This window comes from Ambystoma mexicanum, chromosome 1q (genome assembly GCF_040938575.1).
Source record: "Ambystoma mexicanum isolate Mex_15411 chromosome 1q, UKY_AmexF1_1, whole genome shotgun sequence".
NCBI lineage: Eukaryota > Metazoa > Chordata > Amphibia > Caudata > Ambystomatidae > Ambystoma > Ambystoma mexicanum.
Genome location: NC_090922.1, coordinates 641,594,169 through 641,609,115, shown reverse-complemented (window position 1 = coordinate 641,609,115; position 14,947 = coordinate 641,594,169). Strand labels below are relative to the sequence as shown.

The window sequence follows — 14,947 nt, the reverse complement described above, 5'->3', positions numbered from 1 at the left end:
CATGTTAATATTCCTAAACGCAGGTGAATTTCTACTCGTTTTCAATATTGCTACCTCTCTCAATCTAGGTCTACTACTCCGAACGGAACCCATCCTTGTCTTATTTCGTCCCCTATATTTTATGTCTTTTTATTCTTCTATAAGACAACTAATGTTCATTATCAAATTTCATTTTGTTCATTTTACTCTTTGATGCACGTCTGTCGATGGTTATTTTTATGGAAATATTTGCTCCTCATTATTAGCATTATCCGGTTATCTTCCCATCAATTGCAATACAATAATAGAACACAAAAAGAAAACCACATACTAAATGATAACCTAGGTTTAGTGGAGTTTGTCTACCAGCAGGAAATCAGGCAGGCAGGATTACCAATGTAAATTTGTGAAAGTAAATTCGTGAAATTCAATTATGCAAAAACGATCTGTATAGCAAAACACTACCTTGCCATACAGACATCTGTTTCGAGGCTCCTGGGGTAAACACTAAAATTCAGAAAACATTTCTCGAGCGCCCCAGAAAGTCTCACCAGTTTCATTCTACTTTTCACTTTTGCACCCTTATCTCCTATTCGCTTTCAGGTAGACTATGAAAATCATTTGAAGTTTGGGAGTATTTCTGTGGAAATGCCATCAAAATCAGTTACCCTGCCCACTAATTGGTCCTGCATACTTACAGCTGGACAAGTGGTGGCTTTGCGAGGGTAATCAACAGTTTTGGTGTCCATAGGGCACCACTGGGGATTTGGGGGGTTCCACCAGTGGTAAATTGACCAATTTGTGGCGTTATAGTGGGAGATTTACCTCCAGAATCTTGGTAAATTCTCCATATCAAGGCCAAAATCAGGATTTGTCAATTTTGCGAACTGCAGTAATTCCACTCCTACCAAAAAGTGGCAGTAAATGAATTACAGTGATTTGTTTACAGTACCACGAAACTCAAAATGACCACATATACATACATTTACTGGCTGTATGGTACAGCAAAGTCTTACTTCATGTTTTGTTTTTCCGTGTTCCCTTTGCTACTTCGACCACATCAAAATTGGGGCCAAAGAAAATCACTTTTGTTCCAACTGCTGAAAAACAGGAGCAGGAACCATTGCAAACAAATGGACGGTTATAACCTTGGATTGAGTGGAGAGTCCTTACCAGACAGAAATTATATACCAAGAGTCTGCCGCGTGCTCATGTTTGAGTGACTGACTGAAACAGCAGATATAGATGCTTTGGAAGAGCAAAATAAAACAAAGAAAATCCTCCTTTTCAAACCTGCAGTGGTGTGGTTCTTTTTATCCGGGAAAAAAGGTTGTTGCAAAATCTTGGAATTATACCTTGTTCTTCACCAAACCCCATCATCCTACAGATAAAACAAAATAAAGGGTCTCGGTTCAGAAGATTGACAATTTCAGTTATCATTAAAAAGAGCTAAGCAAGACAAAAAGAAAAACATTTCTGGAACAGAGTTATGCGGGAGTCAACCCCTAAAACAACTGTGAACTCAATTTGTAAACCATTACATTTGTCAATGCACACATATCTCAGTCTGGCCATATAACAGCATACAATATCAGTCTGTTGCTTTACTGCCTAGAGCATCCACAGGATAAACAAACATTTACAGAAATGACCTCTGCTCAGTATACCCTCTAGGACAGGCTGAAGGCAGAAAACACTGGACTGCTGTATCTTTACTGGCATTTGTTGTTGAGAACATCTTGGCGCTCCAATAGTTTAGATTACCATGCTTTTCTATGGATTACACAAAATCCTTTTCCATCTGCCATTGCCTTGAACGCAAGTCACCTACCTCCACCCACTGCTTCACATACTAACAATTATCTCTCTATGTACTGTGATGAATCCAATGGAGTCATCACGGATTCCCAGCGGTAACCTCCTCCCATGTGGCCAGGGGACGGTAGCCGCTACCTGATCCGGACCCTGGTGGCGGCTATATGAGGGAGGATCACATGAGAGGAGACAGCCTCTGTTAGTATACCCTGGGACTGGCTACCGTCTCCAAGGCATGTAAAGTCCCCATTGACAATTTTTGTGAACTAAACCAGTACAACCCATCTTACTGTGGAGGTACTGGGAAGGGTTAATAGTTTTTCCCTTATGTTCATTTTCGAGAGGGTACCGTACAGTCCCTCTCTCAAAAGTTTCTGGCTGGTGGCAGTGGTTACTACCGTAAATATTCGACCACGAATATTTTGCTATGGGATTTTCCCATTGTTCGAGGCTACCACATTTTCTGACAGTCTCTAACATACCGCCGGTGTACTTTAATATTAACTTTACTCCGGTAGGTTTTATTTGACAGAGCTTTAATATAACTTCTTTCTCGTGTCTTTCTCTAAACTGCTAACCCAGGTCGGGGATCCTTTGTTCGACCTTTTCGCGGGCTTCCGCCAAGAAGCTCTCCTTTTGGCACCACTGAGTCTGGGGTGGGTCCATTGTGTGGGAGGGGGAGTAGGACCCCTGGACAGGGTTGCCTCAGCAACCCATGTCGCACTCTATCCCGATAGGCTGGAGGGTCTCCCGTCAAGATGACCACTCCACTGTGCGAGTGACAACTAGGCTGTATGAATGGGGCTCTGACTGGAAGAGCAAGCCGTCGCGACTGGAACTAAGAAACCGAAAAGGAGAGAACCAAAGACATCTGCAACGACTGAACCACCGGTGAAGCCCTGCTGCAGCGTCTCACCACTTTTCTCCACACGACGAGAGAAGATCTTTATCTTTAAGAGCCTTCTTCCCTTGAGCTGGTGGGGCCAACCAGTTTGCCAATCGTCTTCCTGGACCTGCCCTGGTCGAATCGCCAGTACCCTGTACTGGGAGACCGGATAGCCAGGCACCCGTCCACCCGGACCGCGATTTAAAGGAGCGTACCTTTTATTCGTCGGGCAACACCGCAGCTGGTTTCATCCCTGGGTAGTGCAGTAATTCGAACCTTCCTCCACAACGAGAGCCTCTCTTCCTCTGCTGGATCCCCCGAACTGCAGGAACTACCAGGAACAACTGCCACCGCAGGAGCCACTTCTTCATTTTAAAGGTACATTGTTCCGCCAGACCGCCCTTTCTGCGTGGTAGAGCTAAAGGTGTTTTAAATCCTTTACCTACCTGTTGGGTTGGCCGTCCCCCTCTCTTAACATTGTCTTTCACCTTCTGCATCCACCTTTTCAAAATCCTTAACCAAAGACTTGACTGCAGCTACAAGAACATTTTGCTCCTGGGCCCTTGCCCTGTACCACTGACTCTGGCACAGGCCTACTGACTCTGGCTAAATTTGTTAGAACTGCCTTCACTAGATTGCTTCTCAACTAGAACTGTGTTGGTGCACCTACTTCGTATAACCACCCCTTCCTTCCCACTTTTAAACCTTGTGAAATGCCATTTTGCTCAGTTTTCATTTAAGTATTTGCTATACTGATGTACTGCCTTGCCTAAAATGGTTCACAACCTCATGGGAAGTGTTGCTAGGACCTATAAGAAGATATTTCTAAATGACTTGTGTTTTCCCTCCCTTGTAAGAAATTGCTAAAGTGCCATTTGTGTTTGGTTTTCACTGTGCCGGTTTGCTCAGTTTTCACTCTTGCTCAAACTTGTCTACAATTTAACTAGGGAGTTGTGTATACTTTCTTTGACTGAATTTAACTTGCTTAAGAACTGTGAAACATGTGTTCTACTATATATATTCCTTTTTAATACAAAGCTTTGGTCAGTGTTTCCTTGTGCCAAAGTACTGAAGGCCTATTGCGTAAACCCTGAATACTGCTCATCTCCCTCTTGAGATAAGTCTGACTGCTCAGCCACAGCTACCAACTAAATATTTGTGGTACAGACTGATACCAAAGGGGATTTATTGCTCTCACCTGTAGTCCTAATCTTCTGTAGTGCTCCCTAAGGGAACTGCACAGGATTCTGCCTAACAGCCTCCAGGGAGATGTCATGGCTTCATTGGATGAGACACGGTATCCCCCATTTGTCCATGCACAAGACTCTTTGATACCCAATACCCTTAGTGGCCTATTGCCATTCATCTACACCCCCTTTTAAGGAAAATAGCAATACTTTCCCAAAACCCTATAGGTCAGACTTCCATCTCCGGTCTAAAAGGTAAACGGCTCCAAGACTACCTTTTCCAGTTCTAATTATCCACCATACAGAACTGGCTCATCATTTAGAACTCTTGAAAGTGATTTTCCCAGTAATCTGTATCAATCAACATCAATGGACTCCTTCTCCCACAATCGCCCAAATACTGGGATGAGGAAGAAGGAAAGAACAATGCAGAGCAGATGGAGCCTCAAGCTCATTGAGTGTTCAGTGTGTTTTCAGAATGCACCTGTGCGCATGCCTTACAAAGATCTAAAGCAAACTATGAGAGGTTGCTGCTGTTTGGGAGAAGTTGTTGCACCTCTTCGCAAGGCTTGTGGAGCTTGGAAGCATGAACCAGAATGGCGGAGGTGAGCGGCTCACCAGCGAGGAAGCAGAGAAACACTGCAAGGACAGGAGGCGCCGCAGACATGCCAGAGGCCAGGGGAGGTTTCCTTGGTGTTCAGCAACCGTAAGAAAGCAGTGTTTCACCCATCGGCACCTGGAGGCGTGCTGAGGGGAAGCTATGAGAGACCAGAATGACACGAGAGCACTCCAGAGTGGAAAGCAGGGAGGATACCTTTGCCGCATAAGCAAAAACTGGACAGAGAATGCCAAACAGAACTGTTGAGTCAACCCAGACCGTAAGGACGCCAGGGCGTTTCGGCAACCGTGTCAAGTACATTATATTGCTATTAAAGCTGCAGAAACAGAGAAAATAGACAGATGGATTGAAAACCAAGAAAGCATATTGCAGATAAGGACCCCAGCCAGTGTATGGAATGCATATAAGTGGGGAATCCAAATCAAATGATGTATCAAGGAGATCTAATTTACCAAAAACCACATATGAATATAAGACGACCTGGCAGGGGACTATACCAGGCAGCTGCAAATCTACAGGAAAGTGCGGGAAACAATATCAAACTGTTCGCTAAACAAGGTGGACCTTTTGAAAGAAGCAGAACTACAAGCCTAAGCCGCTTTATAGATAACAGTATTGTTGTGGGCCAAGAAAGAGACAAAAGAACTGTTAGACCAAGAACCATTTTGTATGAAGGAGGAAATCAGGGGAAGGCAAGCACCCTCTGGAACAAAGGCTCTTGGGCCTTGGAGAATATTTATGTTGGAGCTGTTCATATTTACTTTAAGCAGTGACCTAATGTTAAAGACATTTCCCTTTTCACCATATAGTATAGTGTGAGGGTCAGAATTGAACTTTTGGCCACAAGGACAGTTTGGATTTTGATATTCTGACACAGACAGATCCTAAGATTTTTGGTTTTAGGTAGGGAAATTCCTCTTAGAGCAAGGTCAGAGAGGCTTTTTCCCCAACCGTTTGGTTTTCAATAAAAGTCTTTAAACAAAAACCTGTGTGCCCGAGTTTCATACCGGACTCTTCACAGTACCTCCTTCCTAGTTGTATGCCCTATAAAGACTGCAACAGTGCAAAATAAGGATCATGCTTCCCGCCCTTATGTTCTCGTCACCCCCTCATCTGCTACGAATTAATTCTGTTGGCCTGGTTTACACGTTAAGATTCTCTGCTACAACAGTTCACTCTGGATTCCCTCAGATTTTAAAAAAGTGCAGATAAAACACCCAATGGGAAACCGAATGTTGCTCATTTACCAATCTCACAACACATAATTTTGATTGTAAAATACTTTCAACATAAAATAACATTACAAGGAGAAAAACAGTAGCTCTATCAAGTACCTAACACATAACCATGCCCGGAAGTCGAAAGCTAGCATGTATGCAACTTTCTTAAAGTGAGAATTCCCATTTGAGTTCCCCAAGAAATTGGTGCTTTATTCCAAAAGGTGAATGTCTGCCCCAAACACGTGTTTTAAAGCATAACATAAAATTTGTGAACCAACATCTTGTATTGTTATACCTGTATTATGTGTTCTAGTTTTATAGAGCGGAATGTGATGAGGTGCTAGACTCCGGTTAGACTGCTTGTGTCATGTTCGAACAGGCTCAACTTCCACCAGGATTCTGCTGCGTTCATGTTCTGACAAACACTTATGTCAGCCTATTTTACCGGTGCCTGGTGTTGTTCTTGACCGGCTCATTTCTTCTGTTGGATGGAGCAGGATAAGTTGCTGCCTCTCTTTTGCCAGTTGTGTGCTTGTGTCAACTCCTGCCTGGTCTGGTGCTGTTCCTGCCCTCAACCAAACATCAGAGGTGGCCCGCTGTTGGTGGAGCTTTGGGTAGTCTGGCATGGTGACCGCCAGCTGTGGTGTAGCAATGTGCTCCTTTTACTGGCTACATGGCGATCCCACCACCCCGACTGAGGCGTAGAACACATACATGTCAGTGGTCAACCTGTGACTGAGCACCATTGATCCAGACACAGACACCACACTGGTGGTTGGCTGCAAACACCACTCACCGTGCGAACACTATTCTCTTGCAGTTTCTCTTGCAGGCACACAGTTTCTTTGCAATCGAGGTACTGTACTTAAAAAATGTATAACTATCCTAGGAAACGCTGCTCTCTTCTCTACACAAATACCTTTATATACTTCAAAATGCCCCATTAGCAAGTCCTAACGTGGAATTTGAGAAGATTGGCTCTGCGTTGAGAGATTTACTTTGGGGTGGGAAACAACCTTATATTGCCTTGGCCCCATTGCAGCACTTGGTTTGGGAGGGGGGCATAGGATTACCATACTTGCACCATTACTACTAGGCAGGGCAGTTGAGGGATGAGGGGGGGGGGGATCATGAATGACTGGATACAGGTAAGGACCCTCTGCTGACACATGTTCAAGCTGAACCGGCGTAGATGAATGGACTTCGTCAACTCAAACCCTATATTATGAACAGAAGAGGTTGAGAATGTTTTAGGGGTGTGGAAAGAAGCTCAACAATATATAGGATGGGAAGGTCGGCAGGCTAATCTAACCTCTATGGGGAAATGTTCATTTACCTGAAGTTAAAAAGATAGGGAATGTCAAGGAGTGGAGGCGAAGTAATGTCTTGTTGCTTGCTGATATCGTGAGGGAGGGTACAGTGGTGTAATTTCCAGTCCTTGGGTCCTCTTGTGGGTTACCAGATACTGAAAGCTACCACTCTATACAGGTTATGCACGCACTGCATCCAGTTTCAGAATTCCAGGATATTCCTGCCTCTACACCCCTGGAAGCCGATATCCTTCTGGAACGCATTGTGACCAAGGTCACCTCTTCCTTATAACAGGTTCTCACTGCCTTTGGGTCCAAGGAAATGACCGATCGGAAAGCTAAATGGGAGGTGGATTTGGGGCCTATAGCTCCCGACTAGTGGGTTGAGGCCTTGATGTTCCCTAGAGAGACTGGAATTAAGGCAAATCTGAGACTGATTGATCAAGGTGCTTCACAGGATGTATTGGTCACAAACGGCTCTATTCAATTGGGGACATGCCGACCATCTTAATTGTTTAAAGGTATAGGAATATGGAAGAAACATTTCTCCATACTCATTGGGAGTGTACAAATGTTTACAAAAACTGGGCAAGGTTCTTGGTGGTACAGTCCCGGAAGACCTGAAGTTGTTATTATTGGGCATTTAAGTATAATCGCTATGAGAAACTGTTTATTGGCTCCTTGGTTGGCCTGATAAAACAGGCCATAGCCATGCAAAGGGGTGTAAAGTACCGACCCAGTCTAGGTAGGTGGATCTCAGAGGTGGACAGGTGTATATCCCTTGAACAGAGTGTATAACACACAGGGTTGTCTGGATAAAGCACAGGTTTAGTAGAAATGGGAGAGTGAGGGCTAACCCGGGAGTGAACGGGATATTGCAGATTGTTTAGGTCAGAAGTTCAATATTATGCCTCCAGAGGTGGAACTGGCATTTGTATGAAACTTATATTTTCCACTGTAATGTGCCCTCATATGCTGCATGGCTCATGTTCAAAATAATTAATCAAAAGTAATGTTTAAAGAGAAAATATATAACGGTCATTTCAAGACAAATCCTTTTGCTCCTCAAATTATTCAATACATTTATCCAGGCTACAGTCCAAGGTTCTACTCATACAGGTGAGTTGATCTTCCATCATGGAGCTACTCCTTGCCAAATTGGGAGTTGGCATGCCAATTTATTTTTATTTTTGCATTTATAGCAGCGAACAAAACCCTCAGGCATCTAAGCGCTAGTTACAATGGATATGACGTTACGCGTAGAATACATGTGTAGCACAAGGCTAGAGGTCATAAACAGGTAAGTTGCGTTACGTTACAAAGTGGCACAAGTCGCATTCAGGTGGGCAAAAGTCAAAATCAGGTAGCTATTTAGGTAGTAACACGTGGCTAGAAGCAGGTTACAATACAAGCGCACGGCTAAAAAGGTTGCATTATGGAGGGTTAAAGTCAGAATCAAGAAGCCATTTTAGTAGCGAGTGGTTACAAGTTGTAGTGGCAGAGATGCAGTCATACGTTGTAGCCGAGCGTGCACAGAGAGGAATCAGCATTCTTATTACCTTTTAATGGCAAGTACTCTAGAGGGGGGGAAAGCAGTATTGTGAGGAAGCATCGTGCGGGGGTCTTAGGCATGCTGAACAGAGGAAAAGACTTCAGAGTCCGGTTCAGATCTATTGGTGCGGCCACAGGCACCGACTTGTACAGACAGGCAAAGACTGGTCCGATGAGCCTTAGAGCCGGGCCTTTAACATGCTTCATTTAAGATTAAGGGGAGGACAATTGGCCTTTGAAATACCAGGTGCAACGAGTCATTGGTGGGTCAGGAGACCGCAGATGGATCGAATGTCTCTAATGGTCGGAAGAGGTAATGACACTCGTTTTTATATTAGTTAAAATCACAACAAAACAGCTGGAATCGTGGTCTTCTCACACATGATACATAACTGGAGCACTGCCTATTAATTCTAAATGCAGCCATAGATGGGCACCTGCTCGACTCCCTTAAGTTCTCAGAAGTTGTAATGCTCGACAAGAAGTACTATATCATGGCTCACAGCCTAGAAGATATGGGATGGTATTTTTATAGTTGTGTGAAGCAGATCCTGGGCCTCTCTCAGCTTCATTACTTCTATATCAGCTGAAGTATTTGACCGTCAGATGTCCAAGGTCGCCAAGCCCAATGGTACCCAATTAGTTATGTTGACACTAGTTACTTGTTAAATCTGGCACTAGCCATGAATTTAGAATTACGGTGATGTCTTCTTATTTTTAGTAATTGAGGGGCGGTCAAAGGTGTGGCCATTAGATATGTACTATTGAATAAACTGTTTGACTCTTATTTAATCTATATGTAGCCTACCCTATTAACCAATCCCACCAGTCCATAGGTTTTGTAACCTAAAATGTAATATGACATCACTCATGACGAAGATTTGTAACAAAAACCTTGCAACCATGTAAGCATTGGGAGCTAGCTGACGCTTGGTACTTGCTGCTACCCCTGCTTTATATGAGATTGTTAATAAAGCAGGCCCTTTTGCCGCATACTTTTGACTATTTTCGTTATTTGGGGTGGGATTTCTTGGCCGGTCTGTTCCGCTTTAGAGGAGGAATCCACACCAAATCAACAGATTTCTGGCAAATTAATGCAGGAATAGGGAGTAGAAAAAATAGGTTACACCTATAGATCTCACATCTACTAGGTAGCAGACAAAGGCTCTTTAGGAAAACTAATATATACCTGCAGAGTTCACATTTACTAGGCAGGGTGCTGCCGTGGCCACTGACTATGGCTGAAAGTCTTGGCTAGTGGACCCGAATAAACTTTTTGGTGCAACATGTACAGTGGCCACGGCTAGTGGGCCCCGAAAAAATATAGTATAACAAAAACCTTAAAGTTCAGTGAATATGGTAAGTGAAGACCATCACAATTCAGTGTCCCACTAATGCAAAGCCCATGAGCACATACAAACTACAACGGAAGGGATTCACAATGACATACAAAATTACATCATGGGGGACTTTTATGGGGGGCGCCTAGTTAAGCTAGACATCACTCCCCACATCCGCTGAGCTTCAGGGGGTTTTGTTGCGTTAAATAACATCACCTTAACTGTCTCTGAACTCATGTTTTTTCACTGAACATATATACACATTATATTGTGGCACCTGACTGCAAACTGTTAATCGTCTCCTTTTTGGACAAAATATGATATTACCACTTGCTTTACCAGGGTTGTGGAATAGTTTTCATAAGGAAAAGCTAATCTCTGTCTTGCACTTGGGTGCATTTCTTGAAACATATGCCCTCCTACAACAGCAATTTGATTTGTACCCATCGGATTTAATTCAGTTAGATTTTTTATGATTTTACTTCTATTTTTGTCCATGAATGTTCTCATCCGAGAGGCCTCATGTATAATGTGTTGATAGACTGAGGGTGAAGTCATCACATGGGTAAAAACAATCGGCCTTTTTATTGAGTTTTCGTTCGGCACTGACACAAATGCGTGTCAATGGGTCGTGATGACTCAAGCAGTCACAGCATCAGTAAACTATTGCCTGCCCTGTGCATCCAGTAACCATTGTAAAGTGTAACAGTTTATGCTTGTATAAGTTGGTCAGTTGGCAGAGCCTTTGATTAAGGAGAAACATTTGCACCAAACCTGCAAATGTGTTCAAGACTGTTGACCGGTATTTTGGGGATGAAAAGGTTCTGATACAAAAGCACTTTAGTATCATTATTGTGTTAACACATTACTCAAACAGTTGAACTCTCAAGATCGGTCTTCAGAAAATGTGTTTCTACCGCTCACTATGGACAATTCCAACATCATCATTCCATAGTCTTGCAAAGTTCCTCTGTGTCCCTCTATATTGAGCAATGAAGAAAAATTATACCATATGGCCACTTAGACTGACACATAGTGTGGAACTAAAATCGTCCATATATCTCTAATAATCCTCCTGCCACGACACACCACATCTGGCTCCCAACAAATAACATGGACATGATGGCAGGAGCCTTGCATACAGGCTTAGGATGGAGAGGTGTGGGGCCAACCAAGAAACCTGTGGTTTTAAAGAATTGCTTAGGCCCAGGGTGATAAGACTATTAGTGGATCTTCCACCCAGTGAAGATGGGGCTGTCAAAGATACATAAGCGTTCGCCGCAGCAAGACTGGAAACTAGGTTAAAGGAGAAGATTAATGTGATCGGACAATACTAGAGTACCATGAATGCAAACAGCATTATGGAGTGATTTGATTAATATTACACTGCCCCACCGGACGAGTCCAGTCCCTGGTGGCTCACCTGCCAGAAATAAAGGTGGGGATTTCAGGTGACTTACCAAAGTACACAACCTAACAGCACAATGTGAAATTCTAGTTAACACAGGAGTCAGAGGGTGGGGGCTGAAAGCTGGTGGAGCCAAAGAATTTGATTTGCATCAATCTCCCTTTTGGAATTCTTGCTGGGCAAGAAATGGTATCCCTAGTCTACAACCAGAAAAGCTGCCGAAAAATCCTGGAGGAAAAGGGACTGGAGATGCCAATAATAAGGGCTTAAATGCTTCATTCAATTTTTCCACAACGCCAGATGGCTCAAAAGCTGAATAAATGTAGGTTGATCTGTATATCCGTGAAATTGCAAGAAAATAAATTAATGAGTAAACCCATTTACATTATGCCTAACTGCAGAATTTACAGTCCTGAAGCGTCACAATAGTGTTTAAACAATCCATGTATTCCATTTCACAGGAATTTCGCTGGAGGTCTGTAAAAATGGAGGCAATGGATATTGCGACCGACAGAACCCAGGACTGGATCTATGGCACAAAGCCAGTTTAGTCTTGCCTTAGGACGTTTAACTTCTCTCTTATCATTAGCTCTATTGCTGTACAGCCAGATTTTGTCCGAGTATAGCCAGACCAACGTCTTACACTCAGCTACACACCCTCATTTCAGTTGCATGAATGCATTAACTATCAATCTGATTGCACACAACCTTCTCACCTGTAGACCAATTATTTAATCAACAGATCAACTGTTTCACAATTAAAGTAAACAGACACCCTTGCAGCAAGAAAGCAAATTGATTAATTTAGAATAACTAAAGTATTTATTTTCAAATGTAAATAATTGGTCATTAAAATAAAACTCCCTCATCTATTAATTAATCACTGCCACAGTTAATGGGTATCATGTTATCAGAGAGCCGACTCGCGCCTCAGGTCTGCAACTCCACAGTGAGCTAACTGTAAGAAATAGAAACACCAGGCCTCCGACAACCTCTCTCTCTCGACCATTCAACCTGCACCACCAGACAGATTTCCAGAAGCATGTCACTCCATGAGTCAACGTTAACACCACCATACATCACAAAACTCAATTTCACAGTCATGCCTCATTGGGGCCAGGACAATCACCAAATCCCAAGAAGAGCATACTCCCCTTGTATGAGTAGGCAGGCAACCAAGTATCTTGCCAAATAATTAACAGAGGTACCACAAAGGAGCAGTGGCCTCATCAATGCCCCCTCTGTCACCAAACATTCGTTTGACACCTAAAATACACTACACAAGGACATAATGGACATACTGTTGGTCACCGAAACCTGCTCTCCGAGGTCCCCCAAGCATAGGGGTAAACATTTCAAGTTGCAAGCTACTAGCCAGCCGTAAAAAGTCAATCACCACCTAATTTCTAAACATACACAGCGCACACCATTTCTTATGCGTCAACTGCAAAGTTTGAGAGGTTACAACACCAATCTTCAACAACATTCCATATTGCAAATCACTTGTCAAAATCTACTAAACCTCACAAACTAACACCTTCTCACATACAGACAGACCACCCGACAACCCAACCTTCGCAGAAAGTGATGCTGATGCAGTCGCTAATCTTTCCATACATCACCATACTGGGAAACCTGATAGCATGGCTACAAAACCATTCTCCTCAAACCTCAGTGAACTAAGCCTAAAACAGGTTAGATCATCCACCCACCCAGTAAACCGGACAAAACTCCAGGGGTGGCAGGGGGGCTGTGGATGACCACCTATCCATCCTTTTTTTCCATCTTCATTGAAGAGCCATCAGGAAACCTGCCAAAGGCCCCCCACCCCCAATGTGAACCAAACCAGGGAAAGAGATCCGAATGGATACCCCTACTGGAAAAACCTGAATCATCGAAATCCATTTTCTTTTTTACAGCAAATCCAATGCCAGATGAACTCACAGCCAAATCAACGATTTATGTAGGGTTAAGCAAATCAATGGTCTACAGAACTGGATAAACACCATTCTTTATTATACAGCACCAAAAAAAAGCCATTCAAAAGATCACAAAACAAACAAATTGCCTAATGGTTCACTCCCAATCAATCTCATCAAAAAAGAAAACCAAAAGCTCAAGAAAACCCAGAGACAAATGAACTTTGACAGTCAAAGCAGCCTAGAATTGGCAGTTGTTGTACTACAGAGAACAATCAGTCAACGCAAAAAAACCTCACTATTCACATTGAACTGAATCAAAAGCAACACGGTCGGGGCGTGGCCAGCAGCCATCCGATGAGGACGTGAGCCCGTGCTGCTCCTGCGCCACTGGCCTTATCCTGTCGAAATCCTGTTAAAATATATATCCGAGCTGAACCCTGAAATACTCCAGCGGTGTGTGAGACTCTCCTGCACCAAATCGCGGTGCTCCGACGCAAATCCGTAAAAGGAATCGCCGTCCAGATCGAGTGGAAGTTACAGGAACCGTGACAAGCGCGGAGCCCAAGATGGCAGCCATAACTGCGATCACGCACTAACTGTCGGCCGGGAACAGCTCCACCGGGCTCTGCAGTCAATACCCTGACCGCGGCGGCGGGGCGGTGCAGCGATCGCAGGTGCAGCTCGCCTGCTCGCTGCGAGATCATGGCGAACGCCTCTGCCTGCGCGAGAGCCCCTTCGATCCGGGGGCCTGGAGAGGGCCCTGAGCGGGACGCTTGGCGTGTCTGTGTTGGCGCTGAAGAAGACACACGGCGCACCGGCGGGTGATCCGACTAGCGCGCTCCCTGCAACCGGAGACGCGGACCCGCTACTCGAGGCCTGGAACATCCAGCGATGTGGTAAGGAGTGGGGAAGGTGGCATAGAGAGCGCTAGCGAACCGCCTCACCTCCCCCCACGGGCGAAGGACCTCCAGACGGGGCTGCGATCCCTACCGGCGTCTGCTGACAACTTGGGCTGCGAACCTCCTCTCATTTCTGGGACACAACAGGCGTCCCCACAGCGGCGTGCAGCCCAGTGCGTGTGGCCGCTACCAAGGGACAGAACCACAGGGCCCCGGTGGGTGCTATAAAGCGGTGACCGATTCGCATATCACAAATACGCACACCTACACAGTCTTGACCCTCAGAGCTGCTGAATGTGTGGCTAATAGACATTGTTTGGACAAGGGAACTGTAAAGCTAGCACAAGCATAAATACCTGCCCGTCGCAACGTGCCCGGCACCACCATCAATAACTTACCAATAGTGCCTACCCCCAACACCTGCCGGACCCCCCCCTCCTCCGGGACCAGACATCAGCATACTGCAACAGTACCCCAACAAACAGAAAATGGGTAAGGAGAAGCCCAGGAAAACATCCACACAGAGCAAGATCGAGCAATATGCAGCTATCCCCGTTCACCAGAGAGACCACCGTCGGTCGACCCCGATCATGTGGACAATATTTCTCTAAGAGACATCATGAGCGCCATCACCAACTCCAGGACCTCGATGGAAAAAAAGATGGATAGTATTGGTGCAGACGTGTCCCTGCTGCGCCATGATCTGCAAAAGCTGACCTCCCGTACGGGAGAGGCAGAGACACGAATCTCTGAAACCGAGGATGGCCTGCGAGGTGTAAATCGGCAAGTGGCGCGTATGCTAGCACGGATA

At 44.6% G+C, this 14,947-nt stretch overlaps 1 protein-coding gene across 1 annotated transcript in view; it reads right to left on the bottom strand.

Annotated features, from left to right (window-relative positions):
- KIF14 (kinesin family member 14) overlaps window positions 1–14,947 on the bottom strand; it is a 1,355,767-nt gene that overhangs the window by 1,104,875 nt on the left and 235,945 nt on the right. Inside the window, exon 4 of the mRNA XM_069641230.1 lies at window positions 1,273–1,360. Coding sequence (XP_069497331.1) covers window positions 1,273–1,360 — 88 coding nt within the window. The remainder of the gene's footprint in view (window positions 1–1,272; window positions 1,361–14,947) is intronic.